This window comes from Hemicordylus capensis, chromosome 4, assembly GCF_027244095.1.
Source record: "Hemicordylus capensis ecotype Gifberg chromosome 4, rHemCap1.1.pri, whole genome shotgun sequence".
Taxonomy (NCBI): domain Eukaryota; kingdom Metazoa; phylum Chordata; class Lepidosauria; order Squamata; family Cordylidae; genus Hemicordylus; species Hemicordylus capensis.
Genome location: NC_069660.1, coordinates 248,420,773 through 248,439,538, shown reverse-complemented (window position 1 = coordinate 248,439,538; position 18,766 = coordinate 248,420,773). Strand labels below are relative to the sequence as shown.

Sequence of the window (18,766 nt, the reverse complement as noted above, 5' to 3'; positions counted from 1 at the left end):
AAGGGAGGGGAATTCCATTAATACACTGCACACTCACATAGCCAGCATAGCCTAGTGGTTAGAGTGTTGGACTAGGACCAGGAAGACCCGAGTTTGAATCCCCATTCAACCATGAAACTCACTGGGTGACTCTGGGTCAGTCATGTATCTCTTAGCTTAACCCACCTCACAGAATTGTTGTGAGGATAAAAATAACCATTTACACTGCTCTGAGCTCCTCAGAGAAAGAGTGGGATATAAGCTCATTCTTCCATTTTCGATTACATTCCATCCTTTCAATTTACTTTACAGAAACTCTAAGAGGCTCACAAAATTAAGAGGAAAATAAAAACAAGTAAGAAAATATAAACAAGTATGAATACTGAAATTCCAACAAGAAGGTTTCTGCTGTATTAGCCTTATTTTCAGATCCAAAGAGGCATGTTTCACTGCCTTCAAAGCAATCCGCCATTGATTTAATAAGACAGGGTATGGTTGAGTATGAGAACCAGCTGAAAGGGATCAGTGTATCTAGCGTATAAAAGAGAGCAGAGAACAATGAGAGAGTGGTCTTGCTTTGACTTGACTGACTGCTCACTCAGCTTCTGATGGCTGTATTATCTTAAGAGACTGCTTATAGTAAAGGACTTTGTGGATCCTATCTCTTGTGTGTCCTGGATACAACAAATTGGCGATGAAGGTGAGATGGCTTGTTTTGCAATGAATCCACTGGTGTCTTTTCTCCAGAGCCCAGGTGAGCCACCAGTTGTGTTTCCTGTCTGGATTCAGATGTTTGAAAATTATTTATTGCCAATAAGGAATGAAGAGATTCCTGAAGCAAGAAAATGTGCTTTACTCCTCAGCTGCTTGGGCACAGAAGGTCAATGTATATTTTATACCTTGCCACTTGCAGATGATAAATATGAGTCTGCTCTCTTTTATACATTAGATACACTGATCCCTTTCAGCTGGTTCTCATACTCAACCCCTTAAAGGAACAGTAACTTAAAATCACATCACCATAAATGGAGACAAACAGAACTTTTTTTCTTGGGACATACCATTTCAGTACAGGGATTGAAGCCTAAGAGTGATAATATGGCAACAATCCTAGAGGCAGCTCCCCCAAGAAATATGCAGATTTTGCATTCCTTTTTGGGTTTGAGCTCGTGGTATGCTAAATTCATTCCAAATTATGCATCCCGCCGCCTCTTCGAAAGTTAAGGGGAAATGCAAGTTTGAATTGGACAGTAGCAGCACAGACAAGTTTCAAGAATATTAAGAGATTAATTGTTGATAGCCCTGCATTGATATTGTTCCGGTGTTACCTATAATTGTAACAGATACCTCTGATTATGAGCTGGGTGCTATACTTACACAGGTACATGATGGGAATGTTGAAAAAACTGTTGCATTTGCATCAAGAACACTCACTGATGCATAAAGGAAATATTCAACTTTTGAAAAGGAAGCACTTGCATGTGTGTGGGCTGTTAAAAAATGGGGAACTTACCTGTGGGCTCAGACGTTTAAGTTACATACTGATCATATACCATTAACAGCATTATTGACCACAAAAGGAATGGAATGAGCAGGTAGGCATATTGCTAGGTGGTCAGCAAAATTGCTTGCTTTTACTTATGAGATGGAATATAGACCAGGAATACATGATGTTACAGCTGATTATTTATCCTAATTGCCTGTACCAGCTTCAGAAGTAATAGGGGTGATGAGGAAGTAGTCACAGTTATCTCTAATGCACTCAAGGCAGTGACACAAGAACCAATTCAGACTGCATGCAGGATGTGTCCAGTTCAGCAGAGGTTGTGGGAACATGTGATGGGCAAGTGGTCTAAGTATAAGAGGAAGATAGAACCTGTATTGCTGCCTTATTATAGGATTCAGGAGGAACTTTCAGTACAGGATGAAAATGTGCTGCAGTGGTGCGTACTGGCTGCTTGTGCCAGAAGAATTACAGCAAATGTTTATACAGTTGGCACATGATACTCATCAAGGAGTGGTGAGGACTAATCAAAGATTGTGGGATTTATATTGGTGGCCAGGAATTGATTCCCAAGTGGAAGCAGCAATAAAATCATGCACTAGTTGCCAGTCACATGATAAGACAACAGTAACAAGGCCTATACCATTACAGCCAGTGCCAATTCCAGATGCTGCTTAGGAAAAGGTAGCCATTGATATAGCAGGCCCTTTGGATGCGGCTTCTGTGGATTGCCAATATGCCATTACTTTAATTGATTATTATAGTAAATGGCCTGAAGTAGCGTTTTCATTACAAGCTACTTCAGCTGTAGTTGTAAAATTTCTCACCAGCATTTTTAATAGGGAAGGAAATCCTAAAGAGATAGTCTCTGATAATAGGACTCAGTTTATCTCTTGGGAATTTTTAAACCTTTCTAGCAGAACATAATATCATACATAGAACACCTGTATATTGCCCCCAAGCGAATGGAGAAATTGAAAGGTTCAACAGAACCTTAAAAGATAGTTTACAAACAGCAAGACTAGAAGGGAAAACATGGAAAGCCTTTACTACTGAATTCTTGCAGGTATCTAGAGCTACATGTCATGCAATAACATTCAGAATGCTGCCACAAGGATGCTCGTGGGTGCGAGTCGCCTTATGAGTATCACACCCATCGTGCGTCAGCTTCATTGCCTACCGGTCTGCTTCTGGGCTAGATTCAAGGTGCTGGTATTGACCTTTAAAGCTCTACATGGCTTGGGGCCGGGGTACCTGTCGGACAGCATTTGCTACTTGTATCTGTGTCTATGTTACTGTTGTAAGCCGCCCTGAGCAGTATTGCACTGGAGGGGCGGGCTATAAACATTTTAAATAAATAACACAAAAATCACCTGCAGAAATGTTGCATGGGAGAGAGATGCAGACTAAATTGAATGTGGCTGGGGTAGTAAAATCAAGGTCAGAAATCTATCTAGAGCAGGATATGAGGAGAAGGGTGGAAAAGAAATAAGAGGAGTCCAGAGTGTAACTAGATCAGTCTCGGGGGGCTAAGGCACAAGAATTTAAATGTGGTTCATAGGTACAGGTCAAGAAACCAGGAATTAGAGGCAAAGGGAAGAGTAGACTTACATCTCCTTGTAAAGTCATTGAAAGGAAAGTATACTTATCAGTTGTCAGATGGGAGAGTGTGGAATGCTTCCCATTTGGTTCCTGTGAGTAAGAAGGAGGGTGGTATTTCACAAACAGCACCTAATAATTCTGATTCAGTGGCTGAATTTCAATCCAGAGAAAAGGTTCAAAGAGAAAATGAGCAGGATCAAGAGGAAGGGGGAGCTGAAAGGCAGTTAGTTTGTGCAAGATGGTTACCAGTATGGACTAAGGATTATATAACGTAAAGAAAAAAAGTGTGTTTGTATTAATGAAGGGGGAGAAATGTGGCAATGTGATTTTAAATCACTGTTGCTTTAAGGGGTTGAGTATGAGAACCAGCTGAAAGGGGTCAGTGTATCTAATGTATAAAAGAGAGTAGAGAACAATGAGAGAGCAGTCTTCTTGCTTTGGCTTGACTGACTGCTTGCTCAGCTTCTGATGGCTGTACTGTCTTAAGAGACTGCTTACAGTAAAGGATTTTGTGGATCCTATCTCTTGTGGGTCCTGGATACAACAGGTATTCAAGATCATTGTTCCAAAGATTTCAGATCAATCTTATCAATGTCTTTAAGCTTCTAATAGAGCAAGGTTACAGGCTTAGGTGCATCCAATAGACGTTCCAGGTCTAATAAAAAATAGTAAAAGAAATGGCATTTCGGAAGCTACATTCGCATCAGGACCAAAAAGCAGTGATAGTAAATGCTTTAGCTGAAGAAGCTGCCAGCAAGCATTTAAAGATAAATCAAATTCTGTTCTAGTATCAAAAGATTTAAAAGAAACTTCAGAAGAAATCAATTGATCTAGTTTGTTTGTTTGTTTGTTTGTTTTAATTTCTATACCACCCTTCCAAAATGGCTGACAATGTAATGACATTTTGGGAAGCCCAGTTAGCCCAATAAAAAGATGTATAAGCTATCTCCAAACAGGGATTCTCTTACAACATAAACTTTCAATGCTGCAAAGGATAAAAATAAAGTTCAGATCCCAGAGTTCTCCATATATACCTTGCATATATGTACTACTGACCTAGATCGACGAACAAATGATGACCCCACCTGCCAAGATTTCAGTGGGGACAAATAATAACTTTCAAGCTGTGCCCAAGACATGACTGAAACCTGAGCCTTATTGTTCCACCCTAAGACTGAAGATAGAATAAATGCCCAATGATAAGCTTGAAAATGTGGAAAGTTAAACCTGCCTTCTTCAATAGATAAGGTAAAGGTAAAGTGTGCCATCAAGTTAATTTTGACTCCTGGTGCCCACAAAGCCCTGTGGTTTTCTTTGGTAGAATATAGGAAGGGTTTACCACTGCCTCCTCCTGCACTGTATGATGCCTTTCAGCATCTTCCTATATTGCTGTTACCTGATATAGTACCAGCGGGAATTCGAACCAGCAGCCTTCTGCTTGTTAGTCAAGCATTTCCCCGCTGCACCACTTAAGGTGACTGTCTCTTCAATAGGTAGTTGAAGTTTATGAAGTGAAAATCTGGGTGGGTGTCCTTGCCATAAGAAGTCACTGACTAATTTACAGACTTGCTTAAAATATGATGAAGGTATATGAATTGGAAGACCTCTTAAAATATATATGAGCCTCAGTGTTAGATTCATCTTAACCACATTTATTTTCCCTAGATACTCAATGGGATCATAGCCCAACGATCTAAATCGCTTTTCATTTGAACCAAAAATTTGGAAAAATTTAAATTTACTGATTGAGAAAGCTCCTAGAAATTACTATACTAGAATTTTAATAGCACTTTTGATTGCTCAAAATGCTTCAAATATATTACCTCAGTAATCCTTACAACAACCCTGTAATGATTATCCTCATCTTGCATATAGAGTGCTGAGACTGAGGGAAAGAGGCTTGCCTCTAAGGCAAGTTAAAGCTGCTAACACAGCTATGGAAAGATTTAAACTGGAGACTTTCTGCTCACAGTGAACAGCCTGTACATTACACAAGTTTCCACATGATCCAAATTAAACTAACACAGTCCTACTGCACATCCACTCCAACGTTCACACCATCATAGAAAACACTCCAAGCAAAACCATGCTGAAGCACAGATTATAAAGTATGGGTTGACTTCCACAGTATGCTCATCACGCAGTCAGTTTCACGATCACAATAGTTTCCTAAGCAATCTTATTGTCAACTAAAGTGAATTGTCTATAGAGCGCTTGCTAGATCAATGCAACAACCACCACAAAAAACCACACACATACACACCTCAGCTCCATTTCAGGCTTTGTAGCTCCTTTGCATGTGAATATAATTTTCTAAATTTGTAATGCTAGATAGCTCAGATCAACAATTATTAAGTAAGTTTGCAATATTTTAGATCTGAGCTATCAAGATGTGTTCATCTTGAGTAAAGTTTCCTAATTCATTTTTAATTAGTTCCTTTCCAGTATGCTAATCAGACATAGAGTAGAATTTACAACATATCAGAAAAATGTTTTGATCTGTTGCTCAACCCTAGCATTTGTTAATATGGAGCATCTTAAATATTTTGCTTTTAGCACACAATTATCTGGTTCATCTGGTGGTGATCTGGAATTGGGCCTTCTCAATTGTCACCCCTGGGTTGTGGAACATGCTCCTCATGGATATAAGAGGATTAACTTCCTTGGAGGCCTTCAGGAGAGCCTTAAAGACCCATCTTTTTAGTCTGGCTTTTAATATCTAGATTTAATTTTAGTTTTAATCTGGTTTTAAATTTTTTTAATTAATTGTTTTATTCTGTGTGTTTTTTATTTTAACGTAAACCACCTCGAGCCACTTCAGAAAGAGCAGTATATAAATTGAATAAACAAACAAAATTTAGGAATATTAGATGAATAAAAGCAAATACAATATCGATAAATTAGTGGGGACAAGGACATAAAGTCTGTGAGGTAAGCAAGAAGAGCCTCTATCTTCTGCTGAAATTTCTCAAAAATTGGCAGGCATGCACACGGCCAAGGTGCATTCCAGAATGTGGTGTACAATTCCCATCAGTCTCCCCTCAGACTCATTCTCATCAGTCTCCCAGCCCAGATGGCAACAGAGGAGTTTGGAAGCCAGGGGATTGGTGGCAGTGAGCTGGCAAGGCAGTGGCACATCCAGTGCGGTCTCACAGCAGTGCTCCACCTCATCACCTCGCCGGCTGCCCTTTCCCCTGCCCACTTGCCAGGGCCAGCTTCAGACCCTGAGAGTAGCAGAAGGGCTGGAGAGTAAGGGTGAATGGCAACGGGGAAGTGGCTGGCAGTGCACAGCGGCAGCGCCCCTGCCCCTCACCTCACAGCCCTGCGCTATCTCACCACCCTCCTGCTGCCCTGACCCCCCAGCCAGTCTCCCAGGGCCATCTTACTGTCCTTCAACCTGTTGGGCAAGGGGATGGAGCTGCCGGGAGGGAGGGTAAGCACAGGCCCACTCTCCCCTAGCTATACAAAATGTAAATTAAATTAAAAATAAATGAAATCAATTATTAATTATTTTAAATTATTAGACATTTATTAATTTGTTTGTTTGAAATGTGATTTCGGGCCCCCCACACCAAGTCATGGTTGGTTTCAGCCCACCAGGGCATTTGAGTTGTGCAGCCGTGGCCCTACACTGTACCTTTCCTCCTCCTGTGTATCACCAGGACTAGTCCTAAGGAGTGGACAAGCCAGGATGCCACCCCATCTCATAGTCCCGCCCATTTGAGAATGTCCCTTTTCTTCCATAATCACCTCTGGTTTACTACTATTGGCACCAGCACTTCTCAGGATTAGAGAGGCAGTCATGGGGTTCCTACATGACTGCTGTTAATACTGATTAACAGCTGGAGAAAACCTGAATAATGCAAGCAATTACATATTAACTTAATAATTTCCAAACTACAATGCTTTCCACAATTAAGAACATATTATTTATGGAAGTAAAATAAATGGAGTACTTTAATATAAGTGTTATGTTAAAATGGGTGGCCGGCTGGCATTCTAATCAATACTGTGCATGCACAGCCAAAAGCAGCAGGCACGCAGCAAATGCATTCCCATCTCAGGAGCACAGAAGCTTGCACAGAGGGGACTGATTGGTGATCCTGTGTGACCCTCAGGGACATATTTGTATTTTGCACAGAGCCCTTCTGAGGGAAGGGGACACTGGCCAAAATCCTCCCTGCAACCACAGATGCTGCTGAAGGAGGAATACATCTGCTGCCTGCATGCTTCTTTTGGCTGTACGTGTACAGCATGAGTCAGGATATCAGCCACTATCCATAATATATGACCAAAGTTTGTTAGTTTAAACAACAACTTTGCATAGTAAGTTAAAGCTTTCCAAGGTAAATATAGGACTTGCAGCTTGAGCCTCTCATTGAGCTACACTGCCTGGGCAGCTGCAGGAACACAACCAAATCCCCTTGGGAACAGAGTTATGCTTGTGCTGGCCTAGTAAATGTAGACCAGTTCAGTAATGCTGCTGTACCAACAAAAGGCTCAACTGGTGGAAGCCTTATGCTGTAGAGGCAATGACACCTCAAGGGGGGAAATGGGTAGAACTGGGAGTGTTCAGGGGAGAATTCTGGAGATGAGAGGGCAGGAAGATCCCATGACCAATGGGTGACCCCATGCTACTGGGATCCTCCCACACGGTCACCAGGGAAGCCAGAGCTAGCACATCTACCATAACGGAAGGACACAGCCCTGCCTTTGTTCTCTGATGTGGAGGAGTCCTCTGAGGACCTGTCAGTCCTAGTAGAGGCCCCTCAAGCTCTGCCAGAACCAGCACCTCAAAAAAATAAATAAATAAAGCAAAGCTCCTTTAAGGAACAGAGCCTTCCTTAGGGAAGGGGTTGGGCCAATGCACCTTGCCTGGACACAGCAACCATAAGAACTGGCTGTCTACTACAAGCAGAATGTTTAGGTTGCCATACCTAATGAATGGAGATCTTCAAAAGCATACAGCCCTGCAAAACAACAAAGGTTGCTGTAATACTGTCAGAACTATCCAATAACAGCTGTGACTGTTTCAGCTGTGACTCTATCCTTGTGATAGCGTGGCAAGTGGGACCCCTCCTCCACCCCTTTTAATGTCTTCACAATGGGAGGTAGCAGTGGGTTCTCTTCCGCAACACCCTGCCTGGAAGCTTTTCACACTGGGCTTTTGGAGCCCTTTAACTTGCCTCTGGAATGGAGGGGGTATGTTCACATATTGGCTAGATCTACCCCAAAGTCCCTGAGTTCACACACAATTTGGGTTTTTCACTGTGCATTAGAATGTAACCCAATCTATATCCGGGATTTTTTAAAAAAATCTACTATTTGTGTCGGTATTTTGGGACAACTTTGAGTTCCTATAAACTCGCGGTAAAACCTGCTGTGCATAAAGGCCCCTGGGCTCTTTTGCCTGTGGCCTTGCCACTGCACTGCAGCATCAGCAAGGGTGATGCAGTGGCAGCAGGGCTTAACACCTCAATACCACTGCTTCGTTTATCACACCAGCAGTACCTGGCACATTTCAGCTGCTCCCCCCCTCCCACCAAATTAAAATATATGGATACCTGCCTTGGAGGGGGAATTTTGAGTCGGAAAAACAGCCAAATGAAAACAGGTTAAATAACTCCCATCAGCCATTCAAGACCACAGCCTCCTAAGCCTGCTTTTGGTTTGAAAATAAACTGAGGGAAAGATAAAAGTTCAGCACAGAACTGCTATGAAGAAGAGTAATCTGACACTGCCCTTATTGGGTTGGATGCAAGAATAAACTTTTAAAAGTTGCCTTGTTCATTAAGATCAATAGGAATTTTGCTACGGAGTTCACAGTGAGTTTTACGCCCTTAAAGATCAAGCCGTAGAAAGGAGCAAATTAGTTAGCAATCTCAAGGGCAAAGTAAAAAAAAAAAAAAAAAGTTCAATCCACACATTCTGCCTGCAGCTATTTAAGAGCACCATATTAAAGGAGCAGATGGTTGGTATACCTCTGCACAAAATAAAATAAAATAAAACTAAAGAATAAATCCCAAACTGTTAAGCAGGAAAAAGCTGTCAGTTCATCACAGAAAAGGAAAACATTGTTTTAGAAAAGGCACAATATTTCTGAACAAAAACTCAGTGGCAAAGCATAAGTGTTTTGTATGTGTATATAGGATTCCAAGATCAACCCTTGGCATCTCTAGTTAAAGGATCTGAGATTATGGAGGCTGAGAAAGAGAGTCCAAAATAGACTAGATGAACCAGGGAAGTGGTATCAACGAGGGTAACTCCTGATCCTGAACCAAATCCCAATAGCTTTGTTGTTCAGAAGGTGACCTGCAGTGAGGAATGAAGCATAATAGCCCAGTGGTTTTCTGGACAAATATTTTTGATTCATCTTATGGAGTACACATAGCATATTGCAGTGTGAGCATTCAATGCCTTTCCTCCATTTGCAGTCTGTCAGGAACTGCAAAGCCATCCAGAGAAAAGATTCTACATTAATATTGCATGATTAATCACGTCCAAGACAAAAAATGTGACAGTTAATGTTGAATGCATAACCTTAAGGCTGTCCCATTACATACATTTGTTTAGAGATGATCTCAGGTGTCATATGCCACAGTGAATAGTATTACATAAGAACCCGAACAGAATGGGTTAGAAATCTTTAATCACATGTTCACACACCATCACAACCACCACCAAATGAAGGTGCCCACCCTTAAGGAGTTTTGCTTGACTGATACCTTCATTAATAGCTGCAACAAAATGGTAGGTGTATGCTATCCATAGAAAAGTACATGGTGATAGACTTAACTCTTAACCAGATGAGCACATAGCTGTAGGTTGACAGATGGGATTCTCAGCCAAACCAAATGTTCAGTTACCTCAGCTGTTGGGTCTACTTCCTGACCCCTACCTCTAGGACAGGAGTTCTCAGCCTTGGATCTCCAGATGTTGTTGAACTACAACTCCCATCATCCCTAGCCACAATGGCCATTGTAGCTGGGATGATGGAACTTGTAGCCCACCATCTGGTGACCCAAAGCTGGGAACTCCTACTATAAGAGGACCCTGTAATCAGCCACCAGTTTGGAAAGCAGGCTGGTGGTGGTTCCCTCATAGTCGACAAGGGAAGAACAACTATCCCTCTTCAACCAGGCATAGCATCCCTTTCAGTTACTGTTGCTGGTATCTCCCTTGTTTCTTTTTAAATAGTGAGGCCTTTGCAAACAGGCCTCATGGTTTATTTTTCTTATTTCTTTTGCTATGTAAGCCACTTTGAGAACCTAGTTGTTGAAATGAATATTATGAAAAATAATACCATTGCTTCACTGAAGACAGTTATGAGAACATGTCAGTGGAAGATGTCCCTGGATTTCCAAGGTGACCATCTCCCCACACCAGGACACAAGGTATGGATGAGGGAAGGTTATGTTTAAGAGGGTTTGCCCTTGTCTTTCATCACTGGTTTCCCCCTTAGGCTTGCTGCTGTTAGCAGGGGCATATCTATGGTAGGGCAGGCAGGGCATGTGCCTCGGGCAACACTCGAAGGGAGGTGCCATTTTTTAAAATGAAATTTTATTTTAAATGGCTGCCAAAAACAAAATGGCCACTAGACATACTCAAATGGCTTCTACAAGGCCCTAGGTTATACCAGGCCTCACAGAGGCCATTTGAGCATGCGTGACAGCCTCCAAAATGGCCACGACACCGATCTTTGCAGGCCCGAAAATCAGCCTGGGACGGGCTGTGGCGGTGAATTACGAGGCTGGCAGGGGGAGGGGGAACCTTTGCAGATCCCACCCCCTGGCCATTAGGAAGCCCCCCGAAGGGGCTATAGGTAATTATATATGTCACTGTACACATATTCAGTTTGGCACTGTGTCAAAGCAAGACCACTCTTTCATTGTTCTCTGCTCTCTTTTATACACTAGATATACTGATCCCTTTCAGCTGGTTCTCATACTCAACCATACCCTGTCTTATTAAATCAGGGCTTGTGAATACTGAGCTGACGCTTATGAGCTAGGATTGTATTCATTTGCTCTTACTTTGCTTCTTGTGATAAGTGAGTTAAATGTGATGTCTTAATAATATGGCTATTAATGGTGAGTTTGTCTTTTAATCAGTGTGAAATCCTTAGTATTAAGGCCCACTGGGAGTTTCTTGCTCTCTTTCTCTCATTTTAACTGTCTTTCTGAAAGACTAGAATATATTCCAAGCAGTGACACAGTTTACTCTGCATATCCTTTAATTATTTTCAGAGTATCTGGGAAAAGTCAAATTCTCCATTTATTTTTAAAACCTATGTAATAGTGAAGCTACAATGCATAGTAGTGAATTAGACAGGCACTTCTGTTTAGTTTTCCAAATACACCTCCACATAGTATTTGGGTATTTCATGAGCCCCAGCATACTGAATTTGTAGTTTTCCAGCATTTCTTGGTCTGGCTACATCCACTGCTATATAGTTTTTGAAAGATTAAAAGATTAACGAGCTTGACTTGTATTTTTCAGCTGATATTATGGTAAAGTTATCTGAAAGATGGGTGTCAGATGTTTGGACAGAGAGCGCAATTTCCGTGCTTGCCCTAGGCGCTATTTTCCCTAGATACGCCTCTGGCTAATAGACCTTACCATTGTAGGAAGGGTCATCCTGCACTGGAATTAACTGGAGCTCAGTGCCAGTGCAAATCAGCTGTGGTGTGCCCATAGCCTCATTATCCTCATTCTAAGGCATGCCTGCCTGTGCCATCTAGACCAACCAAACAAGCACTGCAAGCCTAATGCAGCACAAAGTCAGGAAATGTTGTATTTGTGATAGGCCTTCCATGTGCATACCCTGCATGCTACCTTCCTGAATTTCACTTGCTCTGCAAAAGGCTCTACACAATGGATATGCCTTTAAAGCTCCTCTTATAGTATCTATCAAGATGGGAATGCTGGTTCTGGAACATGACGCCTGTTTGTTTATCTGTTTGTGATTCTTCTGCTCTTTAGAGACCACCCAAGACATTCTGGCAGCTGAGGCAGAAAACCTAAATGGCAGCCCCCATCTGTGATCCAAGTACAATAATAAATGCAATGATTGATGATTTACCAGGCTGTAACGTGCTGCCTGAGGCAGCTTCCACCCTCTGCCTAATTGTAAGGCTGGCCTTATTGCCTTTTCTCCAAAGAGCTCAAAGTGAGTTGCACATGGTCCTCCGGCAATCTCTTGTCCAGAAAGTACTTGGGGGCAGAACCTGCTCAGCTTCAACATTATGTGCCTTCAATCATTCTTTTTGTCAATACCGTTCCCATAACAAAGGTACATTTCCTAAATGTTTAGCAGTGACAAAAATGTATTGCCATGTTTTTCCAAGCTGATCCCTTTTTATTATAAAAGGTGAAATCATCTTTCCCACTCTGTCCAAAGAAGATCAATCAGATCCAGATGATTTTGGATTCCAGGTGGTTCAAAACCCAGAACTCTTGTCAATTTATTGCTTCTCTTACCTTTGTTCTACTAAAGGTTACAACAGAATATTAAGACTCCATATAACTTATCAGTGCAGTTACCGTTACTTGTTCTCCTGCCTTATGTTTGCTGAAAAACAGTATAACCTTCCATGTTCACTATTAATTTGTTTACTTAGTTTAACCATAAAGCTACCAAACAGGATATGGATTACATTTCGGAAAACACATCTAGTTTGTTTAAAAAGAGGGGAGGGGGACTTTTACTCTGTACCTATATAGGTATTATGTAGCAGTCATTTTTATGGTTAGCTAAGCTAAGAGAGGTTCTAACACCCAAAGGATGCACAAAGAGATACACTTACATAAATTTATATAGTGCCCTGAAGGCACCTCTATTGCATTACTGGGTAGCTCATGAACAGTTCTGGTTCAGGCAATAGGACAGCGAAGCAAAACTAAGTGGTTCTATACCAGATGAACTGCAAACAAGACAGATTGTACTACATACAGAACTGCCTTCAGATACAATATAGTTTATTTTCATGCACAAAATATGAAACAGCCCCCCAACTAATGAAATATACAATTTATACCCCAAAAGTTATGCTCACAGTTCTTGTCCTGTAAACAGACCTCATTCTATCAACTGGAATTGGACAATAGCCTCTCAGAGGCCATTCACATGAGCGGCAGGCAGGGAGGAAGACTGGTCCAACTTACCTTCTCCCCACACCTCACCCCCGACAATTACAGAAGTTGCTGGGAGCATGGGCTGCACTCCCAGATGATCCTTGCCATGCAGCGTGGAGCACTGGAGGCCAGGATGACGCATCCTGTCTCCAGATATCCCACAATGCACCGCATCACAAGCACAGTGAATTGATGAGATGCCCTGGGAGATGGGCGCTCTAGGCACCCATCTCTGTGTCTACTCAAGTTGAAGAACACAGCCCGAGTGAACACATGATCCCAGAGATGGGGTTAATCACACACTCTCACCCTTAACCCCAGCTAAAAGCCAGGGTAGAAAGCAGGGCTAGGCGGTGCTGCCCTACCGGGTTCGGCAGTTCTCGCACACAGCCTAACCCAGGCTGGGCTTCCCTAGCCTGGGTTAGGCTGCATGAGAGAAAATCCTCTCATTCTAAGCTTCCAAGATCTCCAAGGTTTTTAGACCAGACCTGTCATCATTATCATCTCCAGGGCCAGACCTGGGTTGGGACACCCTTCCATGTCCTTAGATCTTAATCCTCCTTCTCCACGGAATCTCCCTTCTCATTTCCTAGCTCTTGGCTTCTCACCAGATCCTTCTTTTTCCATATGGCCAGCCAGGCAATTCTAAAAAAAGAAAGAAACTCATGTTGGTGTTTGTTTGGGGGAAGTAACTTGTTAACTGAAGATTCTTGTTGTGTGGGGTCACTAGTATCAATTGAGAAGCCACTTTAAGTTGCTTTCACCAAAGCCTGAAGGCAGGAGCAAAATGTATGTTGTCTGCAGTGCCAGCTTAGCAAGGGCCAGCCCTGATTGCAACCTTTAATTAGAACCATCTGTCACATAAACCCAAACTATGTAAGAGCCTTTGAACCAAACTTGAGACACACTGAATGCATGTAGAATCAGAATGCTGGGATTTCAATAAAGACCAGATTGAAAGACTTGCTATTTAGCAACATATATACACACTATGTTGTCACTGGGCCAATTTTAAGCTTCCCAAACCAGGATTGTTTGGGTTGGTGGGTTGGTTGGGGTTTTAAGGGGGAAGTGCTGCTTCCTAGCCCATTGTTTTAAACTTAGACACAGTTCCCTTTAATGGGAAATTTGCATACATTTTAATTAGCAAGCATACAAATACAACAAATATTTATATACCGCTTTTCAACAAAAGTTCCCAAAGTGGTATACATAGATATGATAGATAAATAAATAAAATACACAGAGCAAACCTTTTCCACTAATAGGATAGGAAAATGTCATGAATGCCATATGGAAAATATTCCTTCATTATGGAGAAAGAGAGTCTACTAAAGTGTTTTACTGGGCTTAATCTTTGATGTGTGGAGGACATATAATGCGATAAATATGTAATGCCATCAGCTGTATAACCAAGGCCCAGATCACACTTTTCCATATAAAATTCTGAGGGCAGGGCAGACTCAGTCAAAATGACCAAGCAAACTATTATATAACATCTAAGGCCATATCCAAACAACTTCTCCCATAACAGCAGGTTATGTGCTCACTTTTGCTATGTGAAGATCTTCACCTCCACCTTGACTTGCCAAAATGATGGTGTCATCTGACTGGGTGTCATCTGATTGTTTGTGTGGGGAAGAACCACCTGGGTTCTGTTTTTCCCAAAACAAGTCATTGGCACTTTCAGAGCTGACTTCTGTTTAGTAGCAAGTGCATTACCACTGCATAACCATTCTATGGTTCCTAGGTCACTTAACTGGAAAAGTTTTCTAGAACCATTGCATCTTTTAAAAAATCAAAAGAAAAAATCTTTCACGTTTGAAAACTAATGACAAAATTGGAGAAAAGACATTTACTCTCAATTGCTCTCAACCTTCAAAATCTTTACTCAAGATGTTAAACACAGGTAAATATTTGTTTTTCTTTCATCATTTAGCTGCTAAGCATTTTTAATCTGCAGTATAACAGCCAAGAAAAGAATATAACTATGGAGCAAAACTTTTAAAAGTAGCTCATGCTGACATGAAATCTTTCAAGAGGAAAGCCATGATGGTTACTTCCCAAAAGGCTTAGAGGCAAATAAAAACCAACACCCTTACACCCTGGGTGTAAGTCCTGCAATCTGCATCCTTTAGTTTTTTCTTCAACATTCTGCTGTCCTCCCCAGGCCCGTCCTTTAGGCAGGGAGAGTGGGACGATTGCCCCCAGCCCTGCACAGTCCCAGGCCTTCTGGCCGGGCCCACCCACTCCCCACTCCACATCAGCCAATGCTCCTTGTCTCCTCCCCGCTCAGTGAAATGAAATGAAAGGAGTGCTTCTGAAAATTAGCATTAATTTAGTGTGTAGCACTAATTAGTTCAATTACTTCCCTCTTCCTTTGAGGAAAGAGAGAGGCAAACTAGGGGTGTGCACGGAACCGCCAAACTGCAGTCTGGCACTGGGGTGGGGGTAGCTTTAAGAGCGGCGGGAGGGCTTACTTATCCCTCCTGCCGCTTTCCCGCTCTGGCGCCGTAATTGTAGGAGTAATTGGGGCGGCAGGATATCTCCCTGCCGCCCTTTCCCCACTGTCGCTGTGAAAAACTCCCAGGAGTCCTTTGCGTGTGCGCACGTCACAGAGACGTGAAGTGCGTGCACAGGACTCCTGGGAGTTTTTTACAGCGACAGTGGGGAAGGGGTAGCAGGGAGGTATCCTGCTGCCCCAATTACTCCTACAATTACGGCACCAGAGCGGGAAAGCTGCGGGAGGGGTAAGTAAGCCCTCCCGCCGCTCTTAAAGCTACCCCCCCACCCGAACCAGACCGCCCAGGTCCAGACCAGTCCGGACCGGTCCGGAGGCCTTTACAATGGCCTCCGGACTGGTCTGGGCCCATCCCTAAGGCAAACAAACTTCACAGCCCCGTGCAAGATAAACACTAAACTAGAGGCCCACATGCACCCTGATTAAGCACCAGGGCACACACATGCCTCTCATTTCGTATCCAGCTTGTGTGGTGCTGGGAAGTTTAGTTGCCATTCTTGGTTGCCGCTCTCCTTGCTGGAATGAGGATGGAGGCGATCAAACTCCTTAATGCTGAACTGCTGCAGCACTAAGGAGTTCAGTCGCCTCCCTCCTCATTCCAGCGAAGAGAGCAGCAACCTCTACTTCCCAGCACCACACAAGTTGGTTACTAAATGAGAGGCACACATGCACCCTGGTACTTAATCAGGGTGCATGTGGGTCTCTCATTCAGTATCCAGCTCACACAGGGCTGGGAAATTTGATCACCTTTCTCTTTGCTCAAAGGAGGATGGAGGTGATCGAACACTTTAGCACGATGCACTAAATTAACCCTGAATCTACGAGGCCCTCCTTTCATTTCATTTCACTGTACAGGGAGAGAGGGTGCAAGGAGCATGAACTGACGGTGAGTGCGGAGGGTGCAGCTAACAGGGAGTGCCATGCTGAGTATCCAGTAGGGCAGGGGTGAGGAGCAGTGGCAAAGGAGGAATGTGGCTGAGTGGGAGTGCCTCTCATCCCCAGCTTCCTAGGGACAGCTCTGGTCCTCCCAACAGTTATTTCAGATGGTGACAGAGAGGAATAACTAACTTTCAGGGAGAACAGATGAGAGTTTATGCAGAAGTTTAAAAACCAAATACCCTTCCCTGTTGAAGCTCATTAAAGTTACTGTTCATTTCCCATCAAATATTGATTATTCACTAACATGATCCACATTTATGTAAAATGTCTTTTTTCAAAGATAATCGCAAACAAAATATAATGGAATTTGGGTTTCAGTCATTCAGTCCATATGCGATATGTCCCTGGAACAACCTCACAAAGTCAAATAGTAAGAAGAATGAGATATGAGGTTGCCATCAGAAAACAAATTAATTCTAGTGTAATTCCACTAGTGTGTTGGCCAGACAAAAATGTTCATCTTCAACCTAAGACTCCTGCCTATTCAAAAAGCACTCTGGGCATTTTAGCAATTTCAAAAGAGGAAATACCCCACAAAATGAGGTCTTCCCAGGGCCAGTTACCTTTTGCCACCACTAGGAAGATAAAGCTTATCCTTAAGATACAGCTGCTACTGCATCCCAGCAGGCACCATCCATATGTTTTTTCTCTCTTCTTAACTTCCCATAAGCCACCTTATCCTCATACCATTTCTAGAACAATTCCCAGACAGCCAGTACTGAGTTTGACTTCAGGAAGATATAGGTTCAAATCCCCACACGGCAAGGAAGCTCACTAGACAAGTCACTATGTCTCAGCCCAAGGTTGTTGTGATGATAACCCTGGAAGAGCAAATGCCATGTGTGCATAGGTTCCTTGGAGAAAAGGTAGAAAAGAAATGTGATTAGTAATAGTAGCAGCAGCAGCCATTTCTATGGCAGCAATCCTGAGAAAATGAGTGCTCAGAAGTCCCAAGAGATGGGTGTGCAGGAAAACTGCATGTTCAGCCAGTCACTGGAACACTTTTCTATCAGCTACAGAGACAAGTATATAGGTGTGGGGGCTAGTGGGAGAGCACTCACTAGAATGCATGTGGATATTGGACTGCTGATTGATTGGGGAAACCTGGACAGGATGAGTATACGAATGAAAGATGCTGTCGAGTGAGAGGATTTCCACTGTCGCATGCTGTTCAGAATTGTGCATAACTTCAATTTGCCCAGACTCATGATTCAAGGCCAGAATACTGTGATACCAGTGCTGGAGTCTGCCACAATGGCAGACTGCATGTCTGCTTTAGATGCAAAGATTCCAGGTTCAATACCCAGGATTTCTCATTCCAAAAAAAGAGTCAGGTGGAGAGTAATGAGCAGCTACCTAATGACGCAGCGGGAAAATGACTTGACTAGCAAGCCAGAGGTTGCCAGTTTGAATCCCCACTGGCATGTTTCCCAGACTATGGGAAACACCTATATCAAGCAGGAGCAATATAGGGAGATGCTGAAAGACATCATCTCATACTGTGCAGGAGGAGGCAATGGTAAATCCCTCCTGTATTCTACCGACAACCACAGGGCTCTGTGGTTGCCAGGAGTCAACACCAACTCGACGGCACACTTTTACTTTAGAAAGTAATGGCAAAGACCTTTTCCTGAGACCCTGACAGTTCAGTTTTTTACTGCTGTCAGACAGAACTGAGCTAGATGGAACAATAGTCTGAGTCAGTCTAAGGCAGCTTCACATGATCAGGGCTTATAGGAGTATTCTACTACATATAAAATGCAGCTGGGCTACACTAGTTTGGATTGTGCAGAAAGGGCCTATAAAATGCCAATGAGATGGATGCAATTACTCAATGTATTAAAGAAGACATTTCGCACAGAGACAACCAGTGATATTCCTCCACAATAAATTGGTGAAATTGAATTGAAATAGTGTGAGAGATGCCCAGTTTTGACCACTTGCTTTGAGCTCTAGATATGGATGATAAGCTTCCACAACAACCATCACTCGCGACTACTGAATAATATGCAATAATTGAATAGTTGAATAGACTACTGAATAGTATGCAATTAATTTTCCTCCAAAAAGCTCATTCTGGAAAATTT

General features: G+C 42.6%; 1 protein-coding gene across 1 annotated transcript in view; it reads left to right on the top strand.

The window, feature by feature from the left end:
* Positions 1 to 577: 577 nt before the first annotated feature.
* Positions 578 to 18,766, top strand: part of KCTD1 (potassium channel tetramerization domain containing 1) — a 166,212-nt gene continuing 148,023 nt past the window's right edge. Inside the window, exon 1 of the mRNA XM_053246932.1 lies at positions 578 to 679. Coding sequence (XP_053102907.1) covers positions 674 to 679 — 6 coding nt within the window. The 5' untranslated portion in view covers positions 578 to 673. The remainder of the gene's footprint in view (positions 680 to 18,766) is intronic.